At 34.6% G+C, this 13034-nt stretch overlaps 1 protein-coding gene across 15 annotated transcripts in view; it reads left to right on the top strand.

The window, feature by feature from the left end:
- PHF20L1 (PHD finger protein 20 like 1) overlaps window positions 1-11988 on the top strand; it is an 80148-nt gene extending 68160 nt beyond the window's left edge. For 10 of the 15 annotated variants that reach the window (XM_076005015.1, XM_076005005.1, XM_076005014.1 and 7 more), the window contains 6 exons: window positions 287-468; window positions 1468-1567; window positions 3262-3457; window positions 6664-7030; window positions 8302-8467; window positions 9903-11988. In XM_076005015.1, the coding sequence (XP_075861130.1) occupies window positions 287-468; window positions 1468-1567; window positions 3262-3457; window positions 6664-7030; window positions 8302-8467; window positions 9903-10045 (1154 nt within the window). In that variant the 3' untranslated portion in view covers window positions 10046-11988. The remainder of the gene's footprint in view (window positions 1-286; window positions 469-1467; window positions 1568-3261; window positions 3458-6663; window positions 7031-8301; window positions 8468-9902) is intronic. The other 5 variants (XM_076005016.1, XM_012785436.3, XM_076005010.1 and 2 more) reach the window with 1 other exon arrangement.
- Window positions 11989-13034: the final 1046 nt, after the last annotated feature.

The raw sequence follows: 13034 nt of genomic DNA, 5'->3' as shown, positions 1-13034 counted from the left end.
CTTATGAATATCAACTTTAGCCATAACTTCTGTAAGCACAAAGACTAGGGGATACTTTGAGTTATTTATGATAGTGTATACATGAAGATGTAAAGCAGTCATAATTACCTAAGCTTTAAAAATTTGTTTCTGGGATTTTAGACAAGTACAATATTGTATTCTAATTTGTTTGCCCCCTCTTTTAAATGCTTACTAGCTTAAAATCATATCCCTTACCTTCTTTCTTTCTGAAAAATGACACAAAAATAGAAAAAAATGCTGAGTATGCTTTTTATATATATTCTAGACTTATCAGATGTGGAATTCCTCGATGATTCTTCAACAGAGAGTTTGCTTCTGAGTGGGGATGAATACAATCAGGACTTTGATTCAACCAATTTTGAGGAATCTCAGGATGAAGATGATGCTCTTAATGAAATTGTGCGATGTATTTGTGAAATGGATGAGGAGAATGGCTTCATGATTCAGGTAATTGGTTAACTTCTCTTCCCTACAGTAATGAATTATTTCAGGTGCTCAGCAAGTGCATCAGAGTGTTTTCTCTTTTTACTAACCATCTTACCGAAGACAGAGGTTTCTAACTTATTGTTGTGTTTAAAATACCAGTAGTAATGAGGTGATCATGTCATCAAGTGAAGTAGACAATGTTCTTACTGTGTAGGGTTGCTCTCCCTTTACTAGCATGCATAGCTTGAGGCCTTCAAGCTGAAACACTTTTTAAGAGCCATCAGGGTGGATAAGCCTCCACATTGAAGGGTAGGCAACAACAACGTTCTCTTACTGGCCTTGATCCAGGTTGCTTAATAATTGACAGTATATAGTCACCACCCTTTGGTGGGCAGAAATTGAAGCATAAAAGTTATCAGTATTTTCAAGAAAGAAAGGAAAACTTTGTTGCAAGGGTTAACAACCTCTCCTTGTAAAAAGGATATCTTTAAGAAAAAGGAAACATAACCCATATTTTGTGGTGACATGTGAAAGATTTGGAGACATTAGTTATGGGAATGAAGAAAGTGTAATCTCCTTTTTCTCTCCCTTTTTCCAGTAGTTTTCTAAAATAAAGGATATACAAATTTATAGCTTCTCCATACAAGTAGTACGTTAAGAGATCATTGCTATAGGCACTGCTTACAAACTTGCTTTTTTTCTGCATTTTAATCAGCTACTTTTTAGAGTTTTAAGGATGCGATTATCTAAAAAACAAGGGGAAATACAAAAGGGAAATTATGATTTTTGTAATGATTTAAATAATTTATCAAAGCACATTTTAATAGGTGTAAGAAAAGAAAGTGTTTGAAATAGTTGAACATTTCAAAGGCAAAGTTCATCTCACATCAGGACTTGCTTTTCTTATGTTGACCAAGAATTGACTGGTAGTGGCAGCAAGAAACCGAGCTAGCTAAGGAAGAGTGTGTGTCCTTATTTCTAGTGAGTGACAGGTGACTCCAGTGCTCCTGTTTCCCACAGTGTGAAGAGTGCCTGTGCTGGCAGCACAGCGTGTGCATGGGGCTGCTGGAGGAGAGCATTCCAGAACAGTACATCTGCTACATCTGCCGGGACCCACCAGGTGAGACTTTCTGCGCTGTGCTAATAATCTCACAGTGCCTACATGTCTTCTCACGGATTCCAGAGTGTATCAGTTGTGTAAAACACCTGTACTCTAAGTCCTCCCTTCATGTTATTGGTAGGTTCTTGAAAACTGCAACTTTAAGCAAGATGACAGTACTGTATGCCATAGGAATTTAACTCTTGTTTATATCAGTTAGCCTGTGGTAAAATTGGTTTCATTATCGAGTACATTGTTTCACCTGAACTCACAGTTTCCAAAAACCTATTGATGACATGAAGTGAGGACTGAGGACTTACTGTACTTCTTGGTCAGTTAGACTCTGCTTCCATATTAAAATTTTAATATATTTAAATTATTAAATTTAAATATAATTTAAATTTAAATTTAAATTAAAAAAATTAATTTTTTAATTTATATTATTTTAATTTATATTATTTTTTAATTTATATTATTAAAAATTTATAATTTTTAATTTATAGCACTGTTATAGTTTAATTTTTCATATTAATTACTTAGACAAATACATTAGCATAAAGTTATTAATAAAATTACTGCTTTACTGAAGGGAAAGAGGTATGGTTTTTTCCTGGAGAAGAATTAGCCTCTGTCTGCTCCTATGTATTAATTTCTAACTAGGCTTATTTATGATAATTCGAGTGGCTCACCATTCTGAACATACACTCCTCCTGACCTGGTAGTGCTGCACAGCCAACTCTGCATAGCCAACTCACTGGAGAGCAGATGGGGTCTCAGATCACCCCCTGTGATCCCTTTAATACTGAAGATGTGGCAGACTACGATGAAACCTGTGCCTTTTGTGCTTTCTATGTAGTGCCTTCCTCTATGCTAGAGGGTCTTCAGCTAACATGCTCTGCATATTGAAAATAATTTTGGCCTCCAAGGCAGGAAGTAACTAGGTATTCTCAAATAAAAGGGAAGTTGAATTGGTCCCATGTCTATTGAAAAAAAGAAAAGAAAAAAGTCACAGTAAGCAACAAGAGAATTATTCTGACCTATATGGATATAGACATTTATTATTCATTGGATTCATTCAGTAGCAAATGTAGACATTGTTATTCATTCAGCAGCATTTATTGGATGCCTTCTACTTGCCAAACGTCAGCGAGATGATTAATTCAAACCACGCCTTCAGCTATCTCATAGTATAGTAGGGGACACAGATACATAAGCATCTAATTGTAATAGGATCTAAGTTGTGTTAACACTGAGGAGATAGGATTATATAGAATTCTGTGAAATCATAGACATGGGGGAGGGGGTCCATAGTCACTCAACTAGAACCTTTTTTTCATCTAGTTCAAAACAAAGGCTAATGAGGGATAGAAGAACCCCTGTCTAGTTTTTATCAGCCTTTTAATCCTTTTTTAGAGGACCTATGACTGCTACATAAAAATTGAAAGCAATACACTCAAGGTTCCATTTGCAAGTGTCATCTGCCATTGACTGCATCCTTAAGGGAGTTTCTTCTCCTTGTTGGGCAGGAACACTGAAGGTGCAGAGGAGCTCTCTCTGCACCAGCTCCTCAAAACTCTGTCTTACTCTTCTTTTGAAATCTGCTCTTAGTGCTTGAGAGCTTGCCTTGCTTAACGAGTTGCGTTAGTAGGGTAGCAGTGAAGGGAAATCTGAATAAGTGGAATCCTTTGTGACTTTAATGTCAACTTCATCTACAGGTCAGAGGTGGAGTGCAAAATATCGTTATGATAAGGATTGGTTGAATAATGGGAGAATGTGCGGGTTATCATTTTTAAAAGAAAATTATTCTCATCTCAATGCCAAAAAGATAGTTTCCACACACCATCTGCTTGCTGATGTCTATGGTGTTACAGAAGTACTACACGGGTTACAGCTGAAGATCGGAATACTAAAGTAAGTGAAGGGTGGCAAAGGGAGGGTCACACTTCAATACACATTTTCACTAAAACCAACATTCTTGGCCCTTTGAAGGTCCAGAGCAGCAGTTTGGAAGAGAGAACAGGTATTTGAATAAAGTTTCATTTTTAAAAATAAAGAAAGATTGATAACCTTTTGGACAACTAGCTGCTTCCTGCCTATACAGCATCTAGTATTTCAACAAATTTTAGTCTTACCATGTGCTCACCATGTGCACAAAATTAAGTGCCCATGCTTTGGTGAGCCCTATATTTTGCATCCTACTTTAGGAATGCTGTCAAGATGAAATAGATTCTAGGCAGATGAGTATATTTTTTAGTTACCTTAAGATTGATTTAGAAGGCATGAAAGGAACTGAAAATCATGGAATCCACCTCTCTGCTCTGCACCAAATATTAATAAATATGTTTTAGTCATCCCATACAATTTTTCCTTAAAAAAAAAAGTTAGAGCCTCCATAAACAATATAGCAGAATATTCTTGAAGTCCTTGTTTCAGTGCTTCCTAATGCCTGACTGGAATTTTTCTTTGAAAGAACAAACAAACAAAAAAGCCTCTATATTTTATATCAAAACAGGATGATTCCCTGGTTCTTTACACGATTTTCTTCATTTGGATGCACTGGCCTTGGCCAGAAACTTGCCCCTTTCCTCCTTCCACCCCATCCCTGGGTCTCCCACATCCTATCCATTGTAATCTCTAAACATTGTTCCATCTACTCCTCTTCCCTTCTCACTGGTACTGTCTCCGCCAGGCTGTTATAGGTCACATGAATGGTTGCCATACCTTTCACTTCTCTGTGGCTCCAGTCTTGTTCTCTTTCAGTTCATCCTTTGTACTGCTGCCAGCATGATCTTAGTAAGAGATAAATATAAGCTTATCTCCTTCCAGCTTAATGTACCATAGTGTCTTCCTGCTGCCCAAAGGACGAAGTCTGAGTCCTTCCATGACACATAATTCTGTCTACCATTTTGTTGCCACGTCTTCCCTCTCCTAAACTCTTCCCCCCAAATATTCCAGCTATACCAAATCATAATCCCTGAAAGAAGCACGTTTTTTCATAGCTCCAGGCCTTTACTCATATCCAAAATAACCTCTGCTACTAGTCCTCCTAGCAGATGCCTTTTTGTGATTACCTGCTCAATTAGGGTTGACTGTACCCTCCTTGGAAAACTCCATGCATACTGGTGTCAGGCACTTTGGTATAATTTTTCTGTCTGTCTCCCCTTACTAAACCATGGGTTCCTTTAAAGTAGGGCTTGTTTCTTACTCATCATTTTATCCCTAATTGGTAGCGTAGGGGTGAGTACTCAGTAACTATTTGTTAATAAAATTTGCTTCAATTGTATGTCATAAACCTGAATCTGTATTTCTTTATAAAAAGGCTGCATAAATGCTAAGACTTAAAGGAAGATCTAATTTATTAGACCTTTTTTTAAAACCTGATTTTCCTTCTTGGTATCAATAAGAGTTTATCTACAGTCATAATTTTGCCGAGCATTTTAACTGGGCCATTTCTGCCTTATATGCCTATAGGTCCTCATTATGTTAATATTTCAATATTATTTGCTATTATTTACTGTTTATTACAAATCTACTACATGCCAGAAATTGGTGCTTTTATGTGATATTTGGTCCTTACAATAAGCCTGAAAAATAGATCTTATTTTATAGATGGGTAGTCAAAGACAGCGGTTATGTAGCTTATCCAAGTTCCTCAGTGGCACAGCAGGATTCAGCCTTTTGGACTATTGGATTACGAAGCCAAAACTTTCTACTGTGCCTTTTACTGATTCAGAATTTTAGTGTTTTCTGAATATTAAATTATTAGGGATCCAAAAAATAAAATTTATAATATCAGAAGCAATACTTGGGTATTATTAGAGGAAAGCTTATTTGACTCCTAGTGTTTATCTAATTTGGAAATTATTAATTTGCAAACATTGAGTTTTTTTGAAAGATTTATGTCTCCCAAATGTGCTTCTTTCACTTCAGCTCTAATGATTGGATTCTTGTTTTACTTACTGCAGAACTTAATTACTGACTATACGCTATCATGCTTACATGTTTAGTGAGAATGAGGTAAATGGGCATTATCATAGACCATTGGTGGGGTTATGATCAGTATAGTCCCTTTAGAGGCCACTTGGACAGTAGCTATCAAAGTGAAAATGTGCATATGTTATCCAGAAATTCCATGTCTAGAAAGTTACCTAACTGAAATATTCTGCATATTCTGACACATGTGCAAAGATACACACATATCTATCAATGGCGAATTGGTTGGCTAGACTAGACTGGTACATTAGTGCTATTCAGCTACTAGAGTGAGAGTAAGAGCAATCTGTATGTACTGATGTGTCAAGATGCCCATAGCGTGTTATGTATAAAAAAGGCAAATTTTATTGAGTCCCAGTTGTAGAAAAAGAAAAAGCATATGCTTATCCATTTAAAAAATAATTTTATGTGTATGGAAAACATCTGGAAGATTATGCCTTATTTATTGTCATGGGGAAGAGATTTTTACTATATATACATTTATAGTCAGGATTTTTTTGTCAGTAACAGTTATCACTCTGAATAAAAGTTTTTAAATATGCCCACATAAAAGTTTTTCATATGGTGTATAGTGAAAAAACTATAATGAAAAATCAGTAGAAAAAGAAATGTATTTGTCAAATGATGTGAACTATCAACAGAATTAAATTCATTATTGCTTTTTTGGATATTTTTTTAATTGAGAAAATTCAAGTTTTGGATGAAATCCTGGAACGAGTTAACCCTGCAGATCCCAACCTCTGGGCTCTGCTGCTGCCACCACCAACCCTCCAGTCTGTGGAAAAATTGTCTTCCATGAAACTGTGGGTCTGCACAGGAGGAGATGAGCAACGGGCGAGCGAGCAAAGTTTCATCTGTATTTACAGCTGCTCCCCTTCATTCACATCACTGCCTGAGCTCTGCCCCCAGCCCCGACCCCTGTTAGTGGAAATATTGTCTAATCTGAAACCAGTCCCTGGTGCCAAAAAGGTTGGGGACTGCTGAGTTAGCCTAGTGAATACCTTTGGTTTTGTCTTGAGTCCCTGACCTCCTCCTAACCTTGTTTTGAAATTTATTGTCCTATTCAACTTGTTAATAGATTTTTCTTTTTTTCTGAACAACTGTTTCTGTAACTTTGTTTTAAGGAATAAACATCATCCTGACCTTCATCTCTGGGCTTGTTCTGGGAAGCGAAAAGACCAAGATCAAGTAATAGCTGGGGTAGAGAAAAAAATAACACTGCAAGACACAGTTAATCTAGAAGAAAAGAAATATGTACAGAACAACCGTAAAGAACCACTTCGTTTGCCCCTAAAAACGGAAGGAACTTATATAACAAGTGAGCACAGCTATCAAAAGCCACAAAATTTTGGTCAGGACTGCAAATCTCTCGCAGACCCTGGGAGCTCAGACGATGATGATGTTAGTAGTTTTGAAGAAGATCAGGAATTCCAAATGGGAGATAAAAATCGTTTACAATACTCAGCAAAAGAACATGGAATGCCTGAAAAGGTAAAACTGGTTCATTTGTGTTTGCCTCGAAAATATGATAGAACAACAAAGGAAAATTGTATAAAATAAAACATACTGAATTCCCAGGTTTTACTTATATTTCCAAGTTCACAAATACCTTGTTAAGGTAAGGACATGTTTTGTTTTCTCTATAGAAAAACACTGGCTATTTGAACATTTTATTATCCCCTGATTCAGAATTTTAGTAATTTCAGTAAACTGTTACCCTAACAAATGTTTCAATTTTATAAGCACGCTTAAATGCCTCCAAAAACTAGTGAGCCACATGGTATTTCAAATGAAAATCTCTATGTGTGAGAACAGGAAAGTACATAAGGGTGTAATAATTTGCCTTCCTATTTTATGTGTGTTAGATGAAAGGTGGCATTTTGTCTTTTTAAAAATTTTAGCGTGTTTGTAAATGCATAGTGATTCCATTATGCAGTGCAGTAAGCTGAATTCTTATAGATCTATGTACATTGAACATCTGTAAACTTATTTCCTTTTCAGTGGGATTATCTTAGAGATGTCGTGCCTTCATTTTTTATTGATTTTCAATTAGTAAGGCCACTTTGAAATTAGTTTTATTTTTATTTTTCTGGCTATCAAGTGATCACTGTAAATATTAATAAGTACTTAACTAAATTTGGAAAACTTATATTTTATAAAATTCATGGTAAATTATTTTGTCAAATTAGCATCCCTCATGGGAAATGTTATCTTGGGCAAATCTAAGTTCAGATTCTGTGTGTATGTTAAACTGTTTGCTCTTTTGAAGTTTTTGAAAGATTTTTTTGCCTTTTCCTCACCTCATTGATTTAACTATAATAGTAAAGACCAATCTGTTGTTAGATTTTATACTGGTCTTTGACAACTTTCTTGATTTTTTTTTTTTCATTATTACTTTGCCCTCACTCCACTTACGTTACCAGTTGAGATTAAATGAGGAAGGGGCCATTATAAATTAGCTGGGTACTTTAGTTACAGAATAGAATTAGCGACTTCATTTATTTAGCACATTTTATTGAAGTCTTCTTCCCTCCGTAGCACTGTGCTTGGCATAGTGGAGAGATGGAGAGAGATGGAAATCATGGGCCTATCTGTTCTTAAGGCCCACCAAGTAGAATTTGATTATGTACCTTTGAGATACACCAGGAGTTAGATTGGATTTCACCAGTCATTGTGGGTGATGAGGTGTTTAATGTATCTTTCCTTTATGACATTGCATTTCATCCATTTCTTTATGTTTATTTTCCAATGGTCCTTTGGAGAAGAATCCACCTGAAGGGAATACAGTATTTGTTTATAATGATAAAAAGGGCACTGAAGACCCGGGAGACTCACATCTTCAGTGGCAGCTCAATCTCCTCACACACATAGAAAATGTGCAGAATGAAGTTACCAGCAGGATGGACCTAATAGAAAAAGAAGTTGATGGTAATTTAAGCAAGAACTAAAATACAGTTACTATAGTATATTGATTATTATGATGAAGAAATTATTTAAATTTTTTAAACTGTAGAGTGAAAAGTACAGAAGCTCTCCATATTGCTGGAGCTTTATTGGTCTCTTTACATTATATTTAACACATATAGGACCTTGTAGGCTCAAAACAGTATGACTAGGTATGATCTTAAGTTTTTTCTTTTTTCCTTCAAGATGGATATTTATTAAATGCTGCCTATCTGCTGGGATCAGGTTAGAACACTTATGGAATATTTATTACTTTTATTGAACTATGCTTTCTTTGGAATTCAGCATAAGAAATTTAAGCGTATTTGAAATAGCAGGGGGAAAACATTTTGAATATTTATTTTTACTTTGGTTAGTATTTGTTGAGTGATATTTAATAATAATAAAAAAAAACTTTTACAAGGTTAAGTAGGTAAACCTTAAGATTACATTCACATTTTCAAATGGTTTTCTCTTTTAGTTTTAAATTTTATCATCACATAGGAGCCATGAAGAGTAGACAGGAAAGATATTATCCCTATCTTATATTGGAAACACTAGAGTAACTTAGATTACCTGATTCCTAATTCAGTGTTCTTCCTATGCTTTCTCACTCTTTTTTCCTCCTAACCTCATAGGTTGTATTTTGCCTCCCTCCACACACTTTTTATTTAATTTTGCAAAAGCATGTGGCACTTCTCCACTACACTAAGTTAAAGTACCTACTACTTTTTTTTCCGTTGAGAAAAGAAGAAATGGAAACCCATTTCAGAAGCATCTTCCATTTAGTTTTAAGTCAACTGTAGAGTTTTATGTTTTGAGTAAATTTTTGAAGAAAAGAAAATGCAACTTGACACTATCCTATATTATAGGGGTAAATTTCCAAAGAAAACATTAATACAAAGTGTAGAGGTAATTAATTACATTTTGCCTAGAATTTTAATGCATTTGCATGTTTTTAAAAAAGCAATGATAAAATAGTGGAACTGAAAAGAATGCTGAGAATTGCTACTTCCTTTCCTTTGTTAAAAATAACTTCTGTATTTTTTTAAAAAGTTTATAGAGTAGGTAAGTTTTGTTTTATATGAAGAGGAGATGAATTTAAGTCTAAATTAATAGAAAACTTGAGCAGGCATAGGGAATAGTTATTTCCTGTTCCAGAAGAGAGTGAAAGGAGATATTCAAAATGAAGTTAGTTTATTTATATAGAGAGAGATATATGTAAAATTATCCTAAATGATAGATAAAGAGGAACTAGAACTTGTGGTATAGGATGTGCAGGATGCTAAATGGCTTGAGTATATTGGCTTTCTAAAAACAGAGAAGTGAACTCTTCTCTCCACTGATCCAACCTCTAATTACATCATTTTATGTTTTTCCAGTTGCCATTTAAATTTGTTTGTTCTCTTCTCTTTTTTAGTTCTGGAAAGCTGGCTTGATTTCACAGGAGAGTTGGAACCACCAGATCCTCTTGCAAGACTGCCCCAACTTAAACGCCACATAAAACAACTTCTGATTGACATGGGCAAAGTACAACAGATAGCAACTCTTTGCTCTGTATGACAACAGTGGACACTTAATGCAAAGAACGTGGCTTTCTTCAGTCAAGTCGTTTTTATTATCCACGTGACTGCTAAGTGGATAATTAAAAAGCTTAGTAATGTCTGGTCATTTACTGATTTATGACATCAGTAGGATGGCACCTTGGAAGGGAAAATGAAGAACAACTTTATCAAAGAAGCTAATATTTAAAAAAAATTTGTGAGCAAGTTACAGATGATAATGTGTTATATGCCAAGGATCAATGAAGTAGAATATAATCTATACTAAGGGAATTGAATTGGCAGAATTTTTGAATAGTTGCTTACATGAAGCTCAAGACACCTGTAGAAAGAAATATGGTGTATTTATATAGTTTTTAGTAGAAAGAGCCATGTTTATAAGCCAGCATTTGGCCAAAAACAAAATTGTAAAGGCAATTTAAATTCCTGAGCATTCTACAGGGTTGCTCTAAGAACTGTCTTCTCAGCAGTTAATCCAGCTGCACAGAAATTTAGGGTTTTATAGAAATTTAAACTTTTATAGGATCATGAGCTGTTTCTTGGGTGATGAATGTCCTTAATCAGAAAACTGACAGTAGAAGTCTCACTTCTGGGGAAAACAATTGTGGAATTCTTACTTCATTATGAATGTATTTAAAAACAAACACCAAATAATTGGAATATATTGCAGGCATTAAGCTCATTAAAAACAAACTGGCTTGCAGAAGGAAGGGTCTGATGTGCCAAATGATAATGATACTGCTGGAAAGAGGATTTTAAATATTATGGGGAGTTCTCCCACCCCAAGTCTTACATAATGCCATCAGTCCATCTGAAACCTGTATATCACATATGTTATATATATCTCATATATATTGAATGGCAGTATTCAGGCTTCAACCTACAGTTTGATCCTGAGTATGCTTGATGTTTGCCTTCAGAAAAAAAAAATTGTAAATAACCTCAGCTGGGATGAGGAGTGACAAAAATATGAAAATGATTGTGGCTATGGATTTTTTTAACTGCTAGTAGTGGAATACTGGAAAAGCTTCATTTCTGAAGATGAATTTTATTTTTAAAAAATAACGCGCGCACTCAAAACTTTTAGCTTTGATCACAAATGGACAAATTTCTGAAACCAAAGGCAACTAAGTTGCTGTACTAGCTCTTGCTGGATTTTGAGCCTAGGTCCTACTGTCTGTCAGTGCTCACGTGAGTGGTATGCGCCCCAGTGCTGCCTACGCAGGTATGCGTCAGTGTGTATGCTTGTTTTAAACAAACACTCAACGTACACATGTACATAACCTACACATATTTATATCACACATATCTAGTTTTATTACTATAGTCTATACGAATTGGTGGTTAACATGAGATGTTACCTTTTAACAGACTGTTTTTAAAAATTAAAAATGTATGTACAGGTTTTGAAATTTTTTTAAAAAGGGGGAAAAAGACTGTTAAGAGGAGGCTATTTGATGACATATAACACTTGAATATTTTATGCCTCATTCTGTTTATCAGTTCTAGAGATCTGTATAAATGCATTTTAGAACTGATAGACAGTTAACTTGAATTTATCTTTGATAAAAATACATGCCACTGTACATTCAGATATTATTTAAATTTGCAGACACATTGTTCTATATGTAAGGGTACTGTATGTAAAACTCCTTATTAAAACTATTCCACATATCTTAAAATTTCAGCTTGCCTTTTTGCGGCCTTATATTTTCATGTAAAGTTAAAAGAATGTGCAAAACAGTCAAATTTTTATTGCCTTTTGAGATTTTCCAATTTGACAAATGTGCCAAAGATCAGCAGACATAAAATATAGTCCTGTGTATTTACATGTGATACTTTAACTGTGTGAAAGATTTCACTGATAAATGAAAAGCTTTAGCAGAGGTGATATTGTGGGCTAGTTGCTTAAATTTGCATATTAAAGTAAAAATAATAGTGCCTGTATTTCATGTGTGGAGTAAATTTGCTAATGTCTATATTTCAAGATTGACACTCTTTCATTTGTGTTTTATAATAATGGCTCTAATATTTTCCCTCTCATGGCTAAATTCTAGACATTGAATTTATATCTTCTTTTTTTCGGATATGGAGCAAATAGCATCCTTAACCCATGAATAGTGGTGTTGCCTAGATTCTTGTGACATACACAAAAGACGCTTTGCACTCAGTAGCTTTCATCTTCTCAGTCTCTGGTGAACACAGTTAAATAAATGCACATTTGTTCTTGTAGTTTCTTAAAATTAGATTACTATATTTGTTAGCAGCCTGCAAATTGGAAGTTAGATTAATAAGTAGATTACTAAAATTTTTGCTCTGCTTATATGTATATGAATTGTAAATCTGAATTTTTAAATTTAGATCTTTAAAATAAATCTCTGTCAAATTATTTTATGCACATATCCATTTAATATAGAGTATATCAGCAATTGGTTGAAGCCTTTCCTTCTTTAAGAGAGTAAATTAGTTTCTGAAAAGTCGATTCATTATGAGAAATTTCTGATGAGATGATTTTCGTTTCTTTTAGTCTCACTTTAAATTTATATATATATATATAGATAGATAGATAGATAGATAGAAGCAATAAACTAGAGAGGGTGTTTCTTGAAAAGACAATGTTTTATTGCCCAACCAAACAGAACAGAATGTGCATTGGTGGGGAGGGATCCCTCTTAGTATGTTACTGATAAATATAACTTGGAATTCCTCTTACTTATTTGTGGTTCTACTGACTTCATTTCAAATGTAAGAGTAATGTACTTTTTCCTCAAAGGAACTTGGCTATTCTTTTAATTTCAGGTAAAGCTCCTTTTCCTAACTCTCATCTTATTTCTAATGACTCATTTCCTCTTTGATATTTGTATTTCACATGTTCAAATTGAGGCATACTATTCCCACTCTACAAACTGAATCTCTTGCCAACTTCACTGTCTCTTAATAATTGTACTCCAAGAGCCAAGGCTTGAAACACTGAGTTGTCTCTCATATCC

This window comes from Microcebus murinus, chromosome 7 (assembly GCF_040939455.1).
Source record: "Microcebus murinus isolate Inina chromosome 7, M.murinus_Inina_mat1.0, whole genome shotgun sequence".
NCBI lineage: Eukaryota > Metazoa > Chordata > Mammalia > Primates > Cheirogaleidae > Microcebus > Microcebus murinus.
Note: the sequence above shows the minus strand (reverse complement) of the source record. Positions and strands in the feature narration are given on the sequence as shown.